The sequence below is a fragment of the Chelonia mydas genome, chromosome 13, assembly GCF_015237465.2.
Source record: "Chelonia mydas isolate rCheMyd1 chromosome 13, rCheMyd1.pri.v2, whole genome shotgun sequence".
NCBI lineage: Eukaryota > Metazoa > Chordata > Testudines > Cheloniidae > Chelonia > Chelonia mydas.
Window position 1 is genome coordinate 3,459,334 of NC_051253.2, and position 18,180 is coordinate 3,477,513.

The window sequence follows — 18,180 nt, forward strand, 5'->3', positions numbered from 1 at the left end:
TAAACCCGAGTCCAAGGTGTAACCTTGATTCCCCTTCCCACAAACTGGCGTTGGTCTCTCTGATGTCCACAAATGTACCCCCTTATGGTCTCCTCTTATGTACCCGCCTCACAGAATAAGCCCTCTGGATGGGTACAGCAGTGTCTCTGCTCCCGGCCCCCCACTCACCCTCCACTCTGACTTTCTTCTTTCATTTGCACAAGAAGCAATTTCAATTTCCTGCTGCTCCCACTTGGCGCTTTTAGTAAAAGTGACACAATCTGGCCGGATTCACTGTCCAGCACAGAGAAAAGTAATCAAGGATTAGGAAGAGCGTGAAGACAAGCAGGACAGTGGAGGGCGACGAGAAGGGAAAGGGGGGTGAGGGTCAGAGAGAAAGGAAAGAGACATGGCACTTGTTAGAGAGATGACAGAGGAGGGGAACTAGAAGGTCTTTGGGGTGTCAAACATTTTGCCTTTGTGACAATCGAACAGAAACTTCTCCACAGCCAGGGTTGCCAATCTCCTTCCCTACTCAGGACCCAATTCCTAGCACCTGGGCAGAGTCACCAGCAGCTCTCTGCTTTCCCAGCTTCAGGCTGAGCTTGTGGCTGCTTTGGAGAGCATCTGCTCTTCTCACTAATCAGCTAGGAATCAGAAAGGCCTCGGGAGTCCTGTGCTCCCTGCTGAAGGCTGTACAACCTTCCCCTCCATGCAGAAACAGGGCTCGCTCCCCATCCCACATCCAGGGGCCCTGAACAGTGCTGAGAACTGGAACGCTAGCCCTGGGCCCCATGCACTGAGCTGCGCTGATACCGAGGGATAAACCATTGCAGCCAGGGCATTAGAACGCTCCCTACCTGGAGCGGGGCTGGTGCTTAGGTGAAGGCAATTCGCCCTGCTAACGCCTGCAAGGTGATACTTTTAATAGCTTTACGGTAATGCAATTATGTGAACTTAGGCAGGCCGCCCTGTCACTGACACGCTCAAGGAGTCTAAGAGCCTGAAGGCAAGTTCTCAGCCTCTCTGAGCCTAAAGGGCCGAGATACTGAAGTCAAATGCCTTGCTCTGGAGAGAGCTGGCACACCTGTACAAGTCTTTGCACTCCTCAGACAACCAAGGTAGTTGTGTGTCCGCACAGATCTGCTGCCTCCTCCCTGCAGCTTCCGTGTCAGCACGCTGTCAGCCAGCCGGGCTAAGTGGCAGAGAGGCGAGCAAAAAACCTCCGACACAGGAGTTGAGAAAAGCCAGCATAAAGCATTTTATTGCAATAATAAAACGGGATACTTTAATGTGGTGGAGGAGGACGTGATGGTGGCGATTTCTCTTACCAAAAATCACTACACAGGGCAGAGGCAGGCGAGTGGGAATGACATCAGTGGAGCAGGAGCTGTGCATCATATGGGAGACTGCTGCAAGCTGTGATGACCAGCATCAAGTTTTGGTAGAGAACACTCAGGTCTTAGTCAAAATGACGGCGACTGGGGTTTGGGTTTTCTCTTGTGGGCTGGTTTCTTTTTGTATCTCCTCCCTCCCCCATAAACAGCACCTTCAATTTAAAAAGTTCAATTCAAGTTCTTGAATTTAGGTAGTTGCGGAGCTTTGATGGCTAAAGATAAAAAGGTCCTTGAAATCCAAGGGAAAATAACCAAGAGATGGAAAAGTCAACAGGTAGCGATGGGGGCAGCTGTAAGGGCAGCCCCAGCCACCCTGGAGTAAAAATACTGCTGGGGCAGCAACACCGCGTTGAAACGGTCCTTCCACAAGGCAGACGGGAAGGGGGAAGCTAGTAGCTCCCAGGGGCCCAGTTTCAGCCAAGGGAACAAATACATTAGCCTAGAACTACTCTGCTTTCCAGAGTCAATCAGCCCTCGATAGCTATGGCTTTTGGAGCAGCCGCAATTTGTTTTTTTAATACACAATCGATATTTGCATCCAAAAAATTAACAGGTTTCTTTGTTCAAACAATTCCTATCTAAGGTTAACCCATCGTGTACTTACTGGTAAATGCTTGATCATACACAACTGAATCTATACCCAGAACAAAAATAAGATTAGGAGTTTGACCCCCAAAAAGGTGAGGTTTACGGCGTATAGTTTAAAAGACATAAAACCACAATGCAAGGAGGAGTCAGAAGCAAAGCTGAGTGATCAGACACATTCAATCAGGGTAGAGGGTTATACAATGAGTGTAGTGGAATATCAGGAAAAGCTCCATACAGAGTCATGTGCATTTTTCTTGAAGCTGAGATTCTGGATTCCTCCATGTGCCAAACCTGCTGGAGAGAGAAGAGGATGCATCAAAGTAGGCTGCGGGGGGAGCCCAACTCTGAGTCCCAAGACCCCTGGAGGGAGCAACTGGGGTACATGAGGGAACTTGAAGACAAAACCATCACAGCCCGGTTATTACCAGAGCTGGTGCATGCTGATGTATGTTCAGCTTTTGCAATTGCCTCCCGCACCTGCAGCACAAAACCTCGGAGTAGGCCAAGCCACCCAAATCCCTACCCACAAGCCGGCTGAGTCTACTTTCCTTAAACCCTGTTACAGGCAACACCTTCCCCTCCTCCCCACACACTTCCGACTGATGCTACTTCCCCTCCTCGGAGACACGCAGAGTCAGCTGTGGAACATGCCGCTCAAGTGGCTTTTCCCACTTGCGTCACCAGGCAGTTCCTGGCCCTCACCTACCCAAAAACAGGGAGTTGAGGAAGGGGCCTCCTGTCATTCCAATTTCATAAGCTCCACATCAAAAATTAGCGTGGCATTTGGGGGGATGATGCCGGGGTGGCCAGTGGAACCGTAGGCGTAATCTGGAGAGATGATCATCTTTGCTCTCTGCCCAACACTCATCTGTGGAAAGAGACAGAACAAAGTCAGCTGAATGCAAAACCCCAAACCAGGCGAAGGCACCTCGACAGCGCAAAGCATGTTCTAGCCGGGGCAGCTATAGCGCGCGGGCATTCTGCCCACCAGAGGAGACGTCATGCAGTGACCAGACAACAGAACAATGACCACGCTCAGGCTGCTCATGTGCTCAGACCGCTGCCCATCACGCTGACAAAGTCTCATTGTTTCCTTGTATTCTCCTGTCTGTCTGTCTCTCTCTGTTATCTTGTCTTATTCTTTGGTTGCAAGCTCTATGGGGCAGAGGCTACCTTTTGTTTGGGGTTTGTACATCACCTAGTGCACGGACCAGCACCTGTTCATGACTACGGCTCCTGGGCACTAGGGTAACACAGATAATAATAATTAGCCCTTGCAATGCAGCCCATCCTCCTCCTCAGGTTATTCCTGAGGACAAAGGAGGAGGAGAAGTCACTTACCTTCGGTGAGCGCTCAGATTCCATCTTGCTCCTACTGATGGATCTAGGAGGTGACTGTGTGGGAACTAATTCCATTTAGACTAGATCACAGATGCACATGGGAATCTCCTCATTCAGAGTTAATGCACCCACAATTCTTGCAAGAAGGGAATACATTAGCTATGGGCACTAACCTTTCTGCCCAAGGTACTTCAGCATCATGGCAGATGCTCCATTCTCCGGTTAGTCAAAGACCCATAGCCTCAGATAGCGCAAGTTGGATGCCAGACTCCACAGTTCTGCAGAGGGTTGGCATAAACCATGGAGGAGATATGCACCTGTACCCAAGTGCCTGACTCAACCAGCATTACAGCCGACAACCGTTCTGCTCTGATCAGGGGCTGGGTTACAGGCATGCTGCGTGGGACATCAACCAAAGACACGGGGACTCGCACATGTGCTGTGTGGACAAAGGCAGCTAATGAAGCCTGCTGTGCCACCCACTCTGAGCTGAGATAGCTCAGTGTTCCACCCACGAGCACTCTGAAAAGCACAGCGGAAAGCCAGAAGTAAGAGAAGAATGAGACTGGGGGAAAACCTCTGACTTGACTTAGATTCCTCCTGTCACCCCTGCCTAGGCACGGACATGTTAGGACAACAGCCACAAAGGCACTCCTGTTTCACCTCCAAGCCACAGATGCCCTGGAAGCCCCACCCCAGCACACATTCCTGCTCATCACATCAGTGGAAGGTACCTGGGGTGAGATTTTCCAGAGAACCCAAGCGAGTTAGGCACCCAGCTGCTAGTGAAGGTCAATGGGAGTTTGGTGCCTAAATCTCTTTGGTGCTTTAGAAAATACCATCATCCTTCAGGCTACGTGTGCTGGCACAGCTGGATGGGGAAAGGAGAGCAGTGCAGAGACTGTCAAACTTGGAGGAGATGACAAAAGAACAGGGCAGACTGACACAGACTATTACAGAAAGACAGAAGACTGACAGTGAAATGGATGCAAATCTGAGTTACACACCCTGGAACAGGAGCAAGACCCAAGGCCACAGACACAGGGAATGCAACAGGAGGCGCAGGAAGTCGGAAGAGCATTTGAAAGAGGAAAGCAAAGGGCACACACTGAATATCGGCTACACGGCCTATTTTTAGATCCCGGTTAAGGCAATGCACTCAGGAGAGGAAGCAGAATAGGAGATGCCCTTCATAGGAGCTGCGAGAAGGGGAGCTCACAGACTATTTCCTCAAGATACTGGCCCGCTCTGTATTATGCAGGGACTGCTACACACAAGGTGAAGCGTGAGCCCTGCAGTCAGGATCAATAGGAAGTAAGTATCCACGTTCTACTGAAACTGCAGGGTCTCAAAGGGGGCAGGGCAGAGCCCAGGAACCCAAACTGGAATTTGGCCAAGACAATACAGTTTGCACTCTCACGCCTACAGCGAGCCTTGGGCTCCGCTTTCCAGGGACACATTTATTGACTATCTAGCATCTAGGAGCCCTCATCACAGACCAGGACCCCACTGTCCTAGGCGCTGTACAAACAGAACCAACAGATGGCCCCTGCCCCACAGGGCTGACAATCTAAGCATACAATGAGATGCCAGATGGATACAGACATACAGGGGGAGCCCCAAGTAAAACAGTGAGGCATTACAGGTCAGTGTGACAGGCAGTGGTCTGAGCACACCAGCAGCCAGCCACTGTCCAGGTTTTGTAGGCACCATAGCAAAGAAGAGTTTTAAGGAGACATTTGATGGTGGACAATGATTTTGCAGATGTTTACAGGTAGCTCTTCCCAAGCACGAGGGACAGCACGGGAGATGGTAGCCCCACTTTGCGTCTGTCTCATCAGAGAGATAGAGGCCCCCAGCACTGTGCTGGGACATTAGTTCAGTGCAGAATCATCAGGAGAGATGGCACCTATTGAGTCACTGATACTCTAGTGTCCCACTAAAGGGCTTGGCAGGCCCAACCCCACTGAGCTCATCAGATCCAGGAGGCGGTGAGGCAGAAGGTGACATTTACTCCCACACTTAAAATCCTGGATCGGGGGAAAAGAAGAGAACAGCACATGCTGCAAGCATGAGTCTCTCCCACGTCTCTGATCCTCAGCTGCTCGTCTCCAAACAGCCCTCACAACAGACACGGAGGGATACAGCAACACACCTGCGCGACCCCTTCTTCCCAGCCGCGGATCACCTCCTGCTTGCCCATCACAAACTTGAATGGCTTGTTCCTGTCGCGGGAGGAATCAAACTTTTTCCCATCCTCCAGCATACCTGAAAAGAGAAGCAATACATCAAACACGCAGCCTGGAAAAAGACCCCACGCCCCGTCAGACCAATGTGCGGTCTGAACACCCATGTGGAACAGCAGGGTCCTGGCTACCAGACACAGATACCAAATGTTGCAGTCATGGCATCAGGGAGGGCTCCCAGAAGAGGTCAGTTACTGGCCTCCAGGGGGGTGGCTTTTCAAATACAGGTGCCACCATGGGATGTACAGCCCAGATTGCAGAGCTCCCAGAGGGAAGACGTCCCCACCAAATACCACTTGCAGCTGGACCCAAGGAATTGAGTGCAACTCCAGATGCTACGTCTTCTCTAGCTGGCAATGCCAGGGGAGAAGCTAAGGTCATGGAGAGAAGAAACGTTCAGATAAAACAGGTGAATTTATCACTCCCTCCTGTGTCAGGAACAGCTTCCTGACATGTCAGGCCACATGCAATCCTCAGGAACCCAGAAGGAAGATGGGAACAACAATGATAGCGGGGAGAGAGAAGAGCCCTTCCATCTCCTGGGGCTTCTTGATGGGTCATGTCACACATCAGACCACACCATTGTTCTTGCTGGCCTGATTGCACCTTGCTCTTCACAAGGTCAAAATCCCCACTTAGTCTGTAGGAGCACAGAGAAATCTCCCCTCTCGCTTATGCCCACAGATCTGCAACCACCAATTGCCATGCCAACCAGGCACGCAAAGCTGAAAGAAACTGTGCAGTGAACGACAGGATTTCTGGCTCCTGCGCTATTAGCCCCACCCAGACAAGGGGGGAGATGGCAGGGCTTTTAAAGAACCAACACTGAACAGCACACCCACGCTGGTCTGCTGCTAGAAGCTGTAACGGAGGCTCTCGCATCAAGGTATTTCTCCTGGATCCCCAGGCTGGTTTTAGTTTGGATTTGAGCACCGAAGAACCCACAAGCTGCAGCCAGAATCAGGGACATGTTATGCTAGGTGCAGAATACGCACATCTTCTAAGGGGCCCTGTACCTAGCCCTTACTACAGTGAGCGCATTGGTACAGTACATTGCATAAAGCAAGGTTAACATCCTCGGGGCTAAATATAGTTCCTGAACACAAGCAAAGGAGGAATTTCCTCCCTTCTAGCAGTTCCCTCCCTTGCTCCTTGGAGTTTCCGTGACCTTCTTGGGGAAACTTGGGAGCTTTCACTGCCTTATACAAGCAGCAGAGCTTGTCCATTGGCCAAGTTTCTTACACAAACAGCCAACCCGGGGATAAGCCCTTTGGGGAATGCACACACGAGAGGAGCCTGGGGAACACAATGTATCAAAAGTGATCTCTGCGCCACCGGGTGTTCTCGTGGAGTCAGCATTGCATTTTATTGGCTTTGTCCTCATCCCACACATTCCTCTAACCCTCCACACGTGGCCGGAGGCAGCCAGATGACAGCCTAGCCAGTTCCAAGGGGAACTGAGCTGGGAACCCACCGACACAAGCCATGGGGCTCCCTAGAACAGCCCCAGAACTATGGGCTCAAGGTGCCCACGATTTCACTAACCCGAAGCAGGGCAATGGAGCGGGTCTGTAAGCAGAACTAAAGGGTCACACTAGCAGTTTGCTACAATGGATACCTGAGGCGCTTTAGCCCAGGGATGGGTCTCCTTTCTACAGGAGCCCTAGATCCGGCTAAAAGCAGGTCACTGTGAAATCAACACCCAGAGGCACCAGACTGGAACAGGCTAGTTAGCTACTGCAAAAGGCTGAAGAGCAACCAGGGGTATAATGATTAACTACAATACCCACACTTCTCTTTTCCCCAGTTCTTCAAAAACAAGCATCTGTTTGCCCCACTGGAAGCCGTTTTACTCTTGGAAAAATAAATCTGTTGTCTCGTCCAGCAGAGAACGGTCCAGAGAGATTTCCCCTAATCAGGGCAGACAGTGAGTCACTGCCCGCGGGCAAGAGGACAAAATGCACTGTGTGCATGGGAGAACAACAAGTTACATCTTACTTCAGGCTGTGTTATCACAGCAGCCAGAGTGTCTAGGGCCATAACCAAATAGGAAGTGGGTGGGAGGGCCAAGGATATGGGTCTCAGTAGATCCGATTCTAGAGGAGCAATAAAGGGGACAGACACAGCCTCGTGCTGGGGGAGCAGTAACCACTGAAGTTCCTCGCATGTGTGAATACACCAGTGAAGGGAGATGCAAGCAGCCCAGGAAATCGCCCTAAACAATGCTGACTAGATGAGCTGCTCCTTGATAAATCAATCCATGAATGATTTTTATGTGCAATCGCTCAAATCAGCTGTCACTGACTGGCTGTGTCAAAATAACAATGCGACAGAACGGCTAACACCACACTCACCGGGTGGGATCCCTGCTCGTCAGTCAGCCCTTGCTGCTATCCAACCAGCATTCCTGAGGGGTATAGATACTAAAACCCTCACCACTCGCCAGCAATGCTCAGCCAGCACAGCCTGCCTTTCCGAGACTAAAGACTCGGCGCCAGCAGATCACATTTGAAAGGCAAAATAATTCCAAAGCCAGGTACACAAAGTGAAATCTGCCCTACAGCCATCCACACGCTTTATAACCCATGTGAGACGGCCAGCACCGCACTGCGTGGTGCAGATTTAACAACAGGCTGAAGCGCATTGCTGCGTGGAGACCATTATTGTAAATCCATTACAGAACATTCCCAGAGTACCTCCCAAAGTGCTGTAATTACCATTGCCTTACAATAGTGAAAAAACCAAAGCACCGAGCGCCCGGCCCCCGTTCTAGCTTGCAGCACCCCAGGATCCGCAATGGCGCTCCCCGTGGAGAGCGTAGGCGAGCCTGCTGATAATGGGGATTGTCTGCGAGTACAGAGAGCCGGCACTGAGTGCTGCCAGGCTGAGGAGCTCAGTATCTCGCTGGGTGTCAGAGGAGAACTAACTGCAATAAGCAGAGTTATCACATGGTGCTGTCCAGCTCCATTCGGGTCACCCACTAGCGCTCCAGCCTACCTCCAGGCAGGCATGTGTTTGCTGGACTTTTGTTCGTTTACAGGAATAAGCTTTCAAATATTGCTAATGTGCCCAATGCCTGGAAAGCAGCTCCATTGCACCAAAGAATTCAACTCCGAGGTCCCTGGCTCAGCGAGTCAGCACCAGCATAGCCCTGCCAAGCCAAACACTGTCCTAGCCCAGGGAACAACGAGCTAGTAGTTACTGCTTGCTTTTATCAGGGACACAATCCCTCTCAGTTCTCAGCCTTCTCCACCTGGGATCGACAAACCAGCCACTGGCTGCTGCGACTCGCCCAAATCCCACAATCCTTTGAGCCACACACTGGGTGCCGCTCCAACGCAGAGAGCGGAAGACCAGTAGTTTTACAGGGTCAGGCTGGACAGTGCTTCGCTATCTTCCCCTCTCCACCACCATGGTGTTCTCTTCCAGGGCTTCCTTTCCTGGAGCAGAACACAATGCTTGACAGGGAGGTGCTGAAACCGGCTGAAGCAACGGAGCGAAGAGGAGAGGGAGGGAGGGAACTTTCCCTCTCACTGATTAACACTCCCACCCCCAGGTCCTCTTTCCTCCCTCAATTATCATCATTCTATTAATGATGGGTGTAGTGCAGGAGCCCCTCACCCTATTCATTTCTTCTCCCCTGCAGCCTCATTTTAGCACCCGACCCTGGTGGCGTGCATTCCTACAGCGTGAGGGATGGCACTAAGGTCACTGATTTCCTCTCCCCTACACCTGTGACCTCGGTACAGAGCTGAGCATCACATGGCCTGGGTACGATGTTAGTGCTAGGGAGCAGATCAGCAGACGCTCCCACAAGCTAACTGAAAATTATAGCCAAGTAAAGGGAGAAACTATTCCCTAACCTTGCGCCGCCCCCCCCGTACATTCAGGTACAATGCACCACGGCCAGGCCAGCACTTGGAGTCCATGCACCAGTGAACAGCTTCCTGTCCTGCCTGGCCTGGCCAATGTGTGGGGTGGGGGGGGACACCAAGGCATCCAATTTCCTGCAGAATTTAAACTATGTAAGAGGCCCCAGTCAGGTTCAGGGCATCGCTGTAACAGGCAGTGCCCAGGGAAATGTGGCCCCAGCCCTGAAGACCTTAACTTTCCAAATATGACCCGATGAAGCGTTTTCCTGAGTCTGCAAATGCATGGCTCCAGTGCCTCTGCTCACATTTGTGGCATGAGGCAGAGGGAAATGAACAGGATGCTAGTCAGTTTCACAGACGCTCTTTGGAAGCCTCTGGGCAGCTGTGAAACTGTCAAAAATCAAGTCACTTCCACACTGCAGCTGATTGGGAAAGCTCTAGCAGGTCCTGGAGTTATGCAGAGCAGAGGACCATCCAGAAAGAGAGGGGTAGACTAGCAAAGGCAGCTACTCCTTTTCTTCAGATGCTCTGGGACCAGAGACCATTCCCTTCCAGTGGCTAGAGGCAAAGCATCAAGACACCAACTAATCAGAGGCTGAAATGGAGCCCACAAACAGGAAAGCACCATGGTTGAAACCCCAGCCCCCTCCTTTGCTCGCCAGCAGCTGAGATGGCCGGGGTGGGAGAGAGCCAGGCTGCCCACGGGGATGTTGCCTCCCAACCCCAGTGGGCAGAGCTCGGCTTCCTGTGCCTTTTGTGTTTACTCCTGTAGTGGGTTTTTCTAGCTTTGGACTTGATGTTTCTCATTCGGCCCCTTGAGCAAGAGGATAACGTGCTGCATCTGCATGTTACTGTTACTGCAAACCATGTTGCTAGCTGAGGTCTACACACCTTTAGAAACAACCACAGACCAAAATCAGCTGCAAGGGAGACAGGAGGATGAGTGTCCCACCCTCCCTTAGCATCGCCTCTCATGCAAGGTTCCCTTCTTCAAGAGCCCCTCCCCCTCAAAAAGAGATGAGCCCTGCAGAATGCCCTGCAATTCAACAGCTTTGGGCTATGTCAGAGTGGGGGGAGTAGTGAGCTCCAAAGGTGAGGGACCCCCACAGAGAACAGACCTGCCAGCAGCTCCAGCCCAGGCACCTCCATGGACCAAGTGTGGCTGCCTGGCCCAGGGCAAGAGGCATTCACTCAGGCAGGCAGTTCCCATGTTGTTAAGGATTTATAGATTAAGGATGTGGAGTCTCATACCAATTCCTCTTTGGAGGCCTGATCTCTGAGATAATGGCACGAATTGCTGACAGCAAAACCAAGCCAACAGGAAGTTTAAGGTTCACCGACCGGGTTATGTTTGCTGTGCAATGCGAAAGAGAAGGCATTGTACTAGTACTGCGGGGCATGTAATCCAGAAAGCAATCTACCTCCAGCACCAGAAGATCCCAGAGCACAGCCCGCTTTGAACAGCACTTGGCTCCGCTTCAAGAACGGCAGACAGCACACACTTGGCAGTTCCCTGCTATGCTTTGCTCAGGAGGCCCAAGATTCAACCTGCAAGCCACCTACAGCTCCCCTGCACAGCACCCTGCCCTCTTGGTCAGTAGTGCTGGAAGAGGGATGGCCTGAAATCCGCCTGCCCCCTGGATGAACCAGCAGCTTCAGGCCCCTCCATCTCCTAAATGGAAAAGCAGGTAGACGGAGCCCTCAATGGAGAAGAGGCTGCGAGAAATGGCATGGAAAACAAAGAACCTTCCTGCACTAGCACTGTTTATTGTGGGAGGTATGAACAGAATCATCCTAAAACCCTAAGACAGACACCTCGGCCAGCCCAGCTGCATTTCCTGATGACTGGTAAAGGGGCAGGAAACCTTCCAACTCTAGGTCAGCTAAAATAAATCTGGCTCAGCAGTGACCAACAGAGTAGCCTGTGTATAACAGCAGCCATACCTGAGGTCAGAGAGTCCAGCATCCTGCCAGTGACCAATGCCAGATGCTAAAGGAAGGTGTTAAACCCCACAATCGACAGTTATGTAATAACATGCCTATGAGGGAAATCTCTTCCTAACTACAGGCAACAGTCATGCTTTGTATTTATGGCAGCACCTCGGGGTCCCAATCACGGATCAGCGACCCACTGCGCCAGGCGCTGCCCCAAACACTTTACAGCCTACATGGACAGATTCTAACCTTCAAACCAATTCAAACGAACTCCTAAGGAGGTCAGTGGGGTGCTATTAATTAAGAGACACTATTTGATTAACCTCCCCTCTAAGTTAACCAGTGCTCATGTTTCTAGACTCTTCCTACAGAACCTTTTCCACATTCACTGCCCTTCCCTTGACCTTTTCTAATTTCTGCCACGTGCTGTAGAGATGGGGATGATCCAAACTGATCGTGGTATTCCAAGCGAGGCTACCACCAACTTCCACAACAGCCTGGGGATATTGTCCTTTCCTCAGTGCAGCCTCACACCCGATTGCCTCTTTCTCAGTGCCACTGTGCAGCAAGTGTTTTCACTGAGCTGGCCACAGTGACACCTACCTCTCCCTTCCCCCCGCACTCTTCCTTCCAGTGTCCCACATCCTGCATTTGCCGCCACTGAACTTCACCTTCCAGCCCTCACCCAGCTGACCCTCAGCAAGCAGGAACTTCCTCCGCCTACCGCTGCCAGCCAGAAGACTGGAGTGCAGACACCACAATGAGAAGCCCCATGTAAATGCTTCCATCACGTTACCCAATCTCCCACCTACATTAGCTCTTTCTGTGGCTCTTCAATATCCCCTCGAGCCTCAACTGAACTAAATAACTGCAGCCTCGGTACGCTTTGCCATCCTACTCTTCCCCCCACTCCAGATCATTAGTAACCAGCCCTAGCATGGATCCTTTGGACTCCTCACAATTAACCTACTTCCCCGTTCAGAAGTGGCTATTCAATCCCACTATTTTCTCTTAACCAGTTTCTAATACATGAGAGAACTTTACCCTCGACTTAGTTTCCTTAATAGCCTTTTGTAACAGACTTTATCAAAGGCTTTTTTGAAAACCCAAATGTGTTCCATCCAGCAGAGCTCCTTAGCCACTGCATTACTAACCCCTCAAAGAATCCTCACAGGTTGGAGAGACAACTTCCCATTACACACACAGTACTGGTTGGTCTAGCATGCTTTCCTAGCTTCAAGGTTGGTCTAATTGCCAGGATCACCCTGCCCCATTTTTAAGGACAGGCACAATACTGATTACCCCACAACAGAGTGGCTGATTTTGATCAATTACATATTTGAGTTGGCTCCAAGTCTACTTCCTGGTGGATGGGTGTCTATGGCGAAAGCCAAAATGGGCACTCAGCCAAGAACGTCCTCTTTCTGCTAGAGGTGGTCCCTGTGGAAGAGGGTCAAGGTACCACAGTAGGGAAGCTCAGGGGAACACGGCCGCTCTGGCCCACAAATACAGACTCTGCGGATTAGAGATACCGGGCTACCAGGATGTAAATCTTTCATGAACGCTCAGTTTGACTGATTTTATAAAATGAAACACTTTTGGATGTGCTGGGTCAGCCACCCTGGGGATCAGAGCCCTCTACCACCCCAGCCACACATGCAGTGCACACATTCTATTGCTAAAGAACTGGCAGAGCAACATCCTGAACACATACTTACTAAGCGGCAGCCTAGAGAGACTCCTCCACAGACTGCTGGCAAATGCAATACGTGCTTTTTACCGAAGTTACCGCGTTCGAGAACCAAATGTGTTAAAATGAAACCAAATAGGACAGAGAAACAGGAGCGCTGTGGTTTACCTGCACCCAGCTAAGCTAAGCTGCTTTGCTCTTGCTAGTCACATCCATGCAAGAGATCCTGAGCTTCTCTAGCTTTGAAAATTCAACATAATAGGTACATTGATACTATTAAATAGACCGTTCTCAAAGATCCCCATTTAATTATGTTGAAATAATGGTTTCAGAAGTAGATAATATTTGATAAAAAATAACTTGCTAATCAAATGACTCCAAAACTATAACTTAATGAAGCTGAATTAAATAAGACCTGCATTACCATATAGCAATTGTGAACCATTATGAAAGCTACATTTGAAGTATGCAGCCTTGGGACCAGAAGTTCCTTCATTGAGAAGAGTAGAAGCTGTTTGCACCGCAGACAATTGTGATTTGGAGATTAATCCCATATCTGTGCCTTTAAGGTACCTTTTGGGAATAGCATACAATGCACTCCAAATCAGTGCTCTCATTTATGCTGTTCTAGATTCCAGGATGTTACTAAATAGCCAGCGGGACAGGGGAGTTGAGCTGTGCATGCCTGAAACATTTATTTAGGACATAAATCCCCTCTCCAATCTGCACAACAGACCTTGACTCATCCTGCTCTTTACATGCCCAACTCTCACATGCACCAGGGGGGAGGGCGGGGGGGCGGCAGTGTATTAGAGCCAACAGCCACTATGCAGATTGGAGAGTTTTGCTGGCATGGTCCCAGGGTCTCTCACTGCTGAGCTGCCGTTCTCTCAAGGAAGTTGGGGGATGCAACCTAAAAGGAACCACAAAATTCAGAGCAAACCCTCAGCCCCAACACTCACTCACCCATCTCTAGGGCCAAGAGCCATTAGAATATAAGCGGGGGTGGGAGGTAGCACTGAAGACAGGCTGCTGCTTCGAAAGTAGCCTGAGATCTGTAGTGGGGATGGGATGGGAAGGAAACCCTTGACAACTCCCCCTGAATGGATCTGTGGGGAGGAGTTAAGAATCTGTGCTGCCTCAAAGCCAGTAAAGGCTAGCAATAGGGATGGGAGAGGAGATGCTGCTGGGGAGTTCGGAGGGCTGGCACGCAGCAAAGCTGGCCCACCGAGAGCCACTTGACCGCCTGCCAGCCGTCCCTTTGTTCTTGCACTGGCAGAGGAAATGGGGCTGCCAGCAAAGCGGCAGCCCCATTTCCTCTCCCCCACCCCGCCCCTAATTAAAAGGTTAGTGGGGAAGGAAGGAGAAGCAGATGGTCTGGTTGTGAGCCATCAGCCCTGCAGGAGCAAGCACAGAGATCTAGCCTCACCGTACCCTGGAACCTTCCCCTCCCCCATCACCACCATGGGACTGGGCTGTAAGGGGCAAGGCTCCACAGCTTGGGGGAGGGAGATGGAACGAGACGTTCCTCACCCCATCCCAACAGTGGCTCTTCTTCAAACATTGGCAGCCCCAGGAGACTGCTACCTCCCCTCCTTCCTCAGGACAGGAGGAAGAGCAGAGTTTGGAGCACTGGAGACAGGGGAGAACTATCTGGGATTATTTATCTTAAAAGTGACCAAGTTACTGAAGACAGTGCTAATAGGCTAAGCTATAGCAATATGTACCTTAGAAAGACCTTGAAATGACCACTATGAATGGCCATGAGCTGGGAGTCCTACACTTGGCGTGCCAGAACAGAGACAGGCAACCAAGTCATAAAACATCCATCGCTTACCAAATGACAGCTGGCATCTCCCACTGCCCCTCTTTACAACTACAGAGCTGATCCTAGAATTGAGAGCTGCAGGTTGACTGAGCTGGTGTGCTACTTTACATCACAGCAAATCCAGCTTCAAACCAGGAGGGCAAAGATATCTCCAAAGAGGGTAAAATAGGCTATTTGCTTGTCCCAGCAGAGGCACAATGTTACATCATGGAGAATGTTAAAAGGTAACAGGCAAAGAATGAGGATTGGACAGGAACAAGAACATTCGTCACTACAGGGCGTGCGGATGTGGAGAAAGGTTAGTTGGCTCAGATATTTCTGAGCCAAAGAGCAGCAGGCCCAACCCTTCTACACAGTTTTAATTTTTTTAATTGCTTGTCAGGAAGACTTACAGCTAGGTTTAGTCAAGAATTTATGGGGAGAGAGATAATAACCTGAGCAGAGCACAGAATGAACAGCACCTTCACGGAAAGGATTCTCCAAAACAGAGAACTACCTCTGACTTCTTGTGCCAACCACTTCAGGGCACTTATACTCTACACTAATACAATTGTGTCTTGGGACCCAGTTAAAACACTGTTCCATGACCTTCCCCTTCTTCTGTGGCTGAATCTTTGGACAGCACCAAGACACTGACCGCATTATAGGCCTGCCTACACTGAAGTTGGAATCCTATTACAATCAGGTTCCTGACACTTGTAATATAGATGGACCCACAGCACACAGCATTTGGACTCCACACCACCATCCCACATGCTTATCCCTTTTCCACCACCAAAGGGAACAGACTTCTGGACTGAGAAGGGTAGAACACTGGAGACATCAGGGAAAGAGGATGAGGCAAGTTGCTCGCAAGGCCTCCTGCCAGACCCACAGACCCAACCAAACAGCAGAACACCCAGAAATTTCACCAAAGTGCCTCCTATTTGACCTACACCCAAGCATGGAGCGGCTAAATGCGCCTGTCTCCAGAGAACAGACACAGCAAAGAACCAAGTGAGAAGATCCCTAGCAGAATATTGCATGCGAAAGAGCTTTCAAGTTACACAGCCTGCCAGGGACGGTCCGAACACAGGGCTACAAAGCAGATGCTCATTCAAGTGCTGCAGTGAACAGTTACCCCTTAAACATATATCCCAGTCTGGGGGGCGGGGGTGGGCGTCTGCTCTCAGCTCTTGCGGGTTGGTCTCAGCACTTAGGGGGGGCACGTACCCAAGGAAAGGCTCCTTCTGTGCCAGGTCTCTTCGTTGCCTCGCATAAGCCAGTTGCGAGAGCTGACCAACGAACTGCCCCCCCAGCCTATCCACAAGGGTGACCTCCATGTCCCTTCCCACCCCCCTTACTTTGGGGGGGGCACAAAGGCCCATCCCATAGCCCCTCCCCCACAAGCCACACACCCTAGTGCCCCCCTCCAGCTCCATCAAATGCTTGGAGCCCCTCCACCCCACGATGCAGAGCTGAGTCCCCACCTGTACGGCACGACACCCCATGGGGCACAGCCTATAGGTCACCCCCCCCCAGAACAGCCCCCCCCAGCCTCCCAGGGCACAGCCTACAGGGCACTACCCCCCCCCGACCCCATCCCCCGGGGCACAGCCTACGGGGCACAGCCCCCATCCCACAGGGCACAGCCTCCCACAGACCCCCCCCCCGCAAGGGCACAGCCTACAGGGCACAGCCCCCCCCCCCCCCCGGGGCACAGCCTACGGGGCACAGCCCCCATCCCACAGGGCACAGCCTACCGGGCACAGCCTCCCCCAGAACCCCCACCAGGGTACAGCCCCCCCCCCGACCCCCAGCCCCCATCGCGGAGGGCACTACCCCCCCGATCCCCCCCCGGGGCACAGCCTACAGGGCACGGCCCCCCCCGACCCCCAGCCCCCATCCCGAAGGGCACTACCCCCCCGATCCCCCCCGGGGCACAGCCTACAGGGCACGGCCCCCCCCCGACCCCCAGCCCCCATCCCGAAGGGCACGGCCCCCCCGGGCACAGCCTCCCCCCGCGGCGGGACTCACCCGTGTAGTGCACCACGCAGGTCTGCCCGCGCTTGGGGAAGGTCCGCCCTGCGGGGAGAGACAGAGAGACCGTGAGCGCCGGGACCGGGCGGGGGGGGGGGGGGGAATGGGGCGAGGCAGGGGATCCCCGGTGTTGGGGGGGGGCGGCGGGCCCGGGCGCCCCTCACCGTCTCCGGGGGCGATGGTCTCCACGTGCACACCCATCCCGCTGCCCCAGCCGCCGCCCGATCCCGCAGCCGCCGCGCTCCGCTCAGGAGGAGACCGCGTGCGCATGCGCAGCCCCCTCGGCCCGGCCCGCACGCCGCCGCCGCCATAGAGAGCTCGCCGCCTAGAGAGGCCCCGCCCTGCGCGGAGGCGGCGGCCATCTTGCGCGAAGTGCCCCTCCTCCAGCCCCCTGCGCGCGGAGCCGCGTCGGGCCGCCGCACGGCGGCCATCTTGGCCCCACAGGGCGCGCCGGGATCGTTGCCATGGGAACCGGGCGCCCCCTGAGCGGAGCCTCTCCCGCGCCGAGCACGTGTCCCAGCGCGCTTCCCCCCCCCCCCGCCAGGGGAAGAGGAAAGAGACCCTAGGCGAGAAGCCGGGGCGCTGCAGTCACATGACTCCAGGAGCTGGGGCTTGGGAAGCTCGAGGTAGCGCCCCGCGCCCCTATCGCCCCAGGCCGGGCTCGCTGCGGAGAGCAGGCGGGTAAGACTGTCCATCGAGCCCCATGAGCTCGCCTCCCAGTGCGGGTCGGGGGCAGCTTCACTAAAGCGCTACAGGGCACAGCCGCTGCATCGGGGCTGTAGCTCTGTACCGGAGACGAGCCCTCAGGCTTTGAACGCCGCATTCAAGGGCGCTTTCCCCCCATTACGTCAGCAACTGTTTTATCCAAGTTTCAGAGCAGCAGCCGTGTTCATCTGTATTCGCAAAAAGAACAGGAGGATTTGTGGCACCTTAGAGACTAACCAATTTATTTGAGCATAAGCTTTCGTGAGCTACAGCTCACTGCATCGGAAGTATTTTCCACTGAATGCATCCGATGAAGTGAGCTGTAGCTCACGAAAGCTTATGCTCAAATAAATTTGTTAGTCTCTAAGGTGCCACAAGTCCTCCTTTGCTTTTTGTTTTATCCAAAAATCTCTTTGGCACCCAGGAGTGGCTTTGCATTGGTGGCTTTGGATTATTTCTATTTAGAAGTCTTATTTCCTCATCTGAAGTGGAGGAATTTGACTTTTGCAAAGTGAGCAGGGATGCTTCACGGACAGGGAAGAGCATTCAAAAAGCAAACACTGTCAGCAGGTGGCATTAA

At 52.4% G+C, this 18,180-nt stretch overlaps 1 protein-coding gene across 3 annotated transcripts; it reads right to left on the bottom strand.

Annotated features, from left to right (window-relative positions):
- Positions 1 to 1,216: 1,216 nt before the first annotated feature.
- Positions 1,217 to 17,275, bottom strand: FKBP1A (FKBP prolyl isomerase 1A). Of its 3 annotated transcripts, none has more exons than XM_037915386.2 (5): positions 17,060 to 17,275; positions 16,893 to 16,940; positions 5,461 to 5,573; positions 2,671 to 2,832; positions 1,217 to 2,255 (listed from the first exon to the last, which is right to left on the bottom strand). In XM_037915386.2, the coding sequence occupies exons 1-4, from the start codon at positions 17,163 to 17,165 to the stop codon at positions 2,704 to 2,706; spliced, it is 396 nt and encodes a 131-aa protein (XP_037771314.1). In that variant the 5' UTR covers positions 17,166 to 17,275; the 3' UTR covers positions 1,217 to 2,255; positions 2,671 to 2,703. The 3 variants fall into 3 exon arrangements, with proteins under 3 accessions (XP_037771314.1, XP_037771315.1, XP_043383497.1); XM_037915387.2 differs by having other exon boundaries at positions 1,217 to 2,258; positions 17,060 to 17,227; XM_043527562.1 differs by lacking the exons at positions 16,893 to 16,940; positions 17,060 to 17,275 and adding an exon at positions 14,015 to 14,102.
- Positions 17,276 to 18,180: the final 905 nt, after the last annotated feature.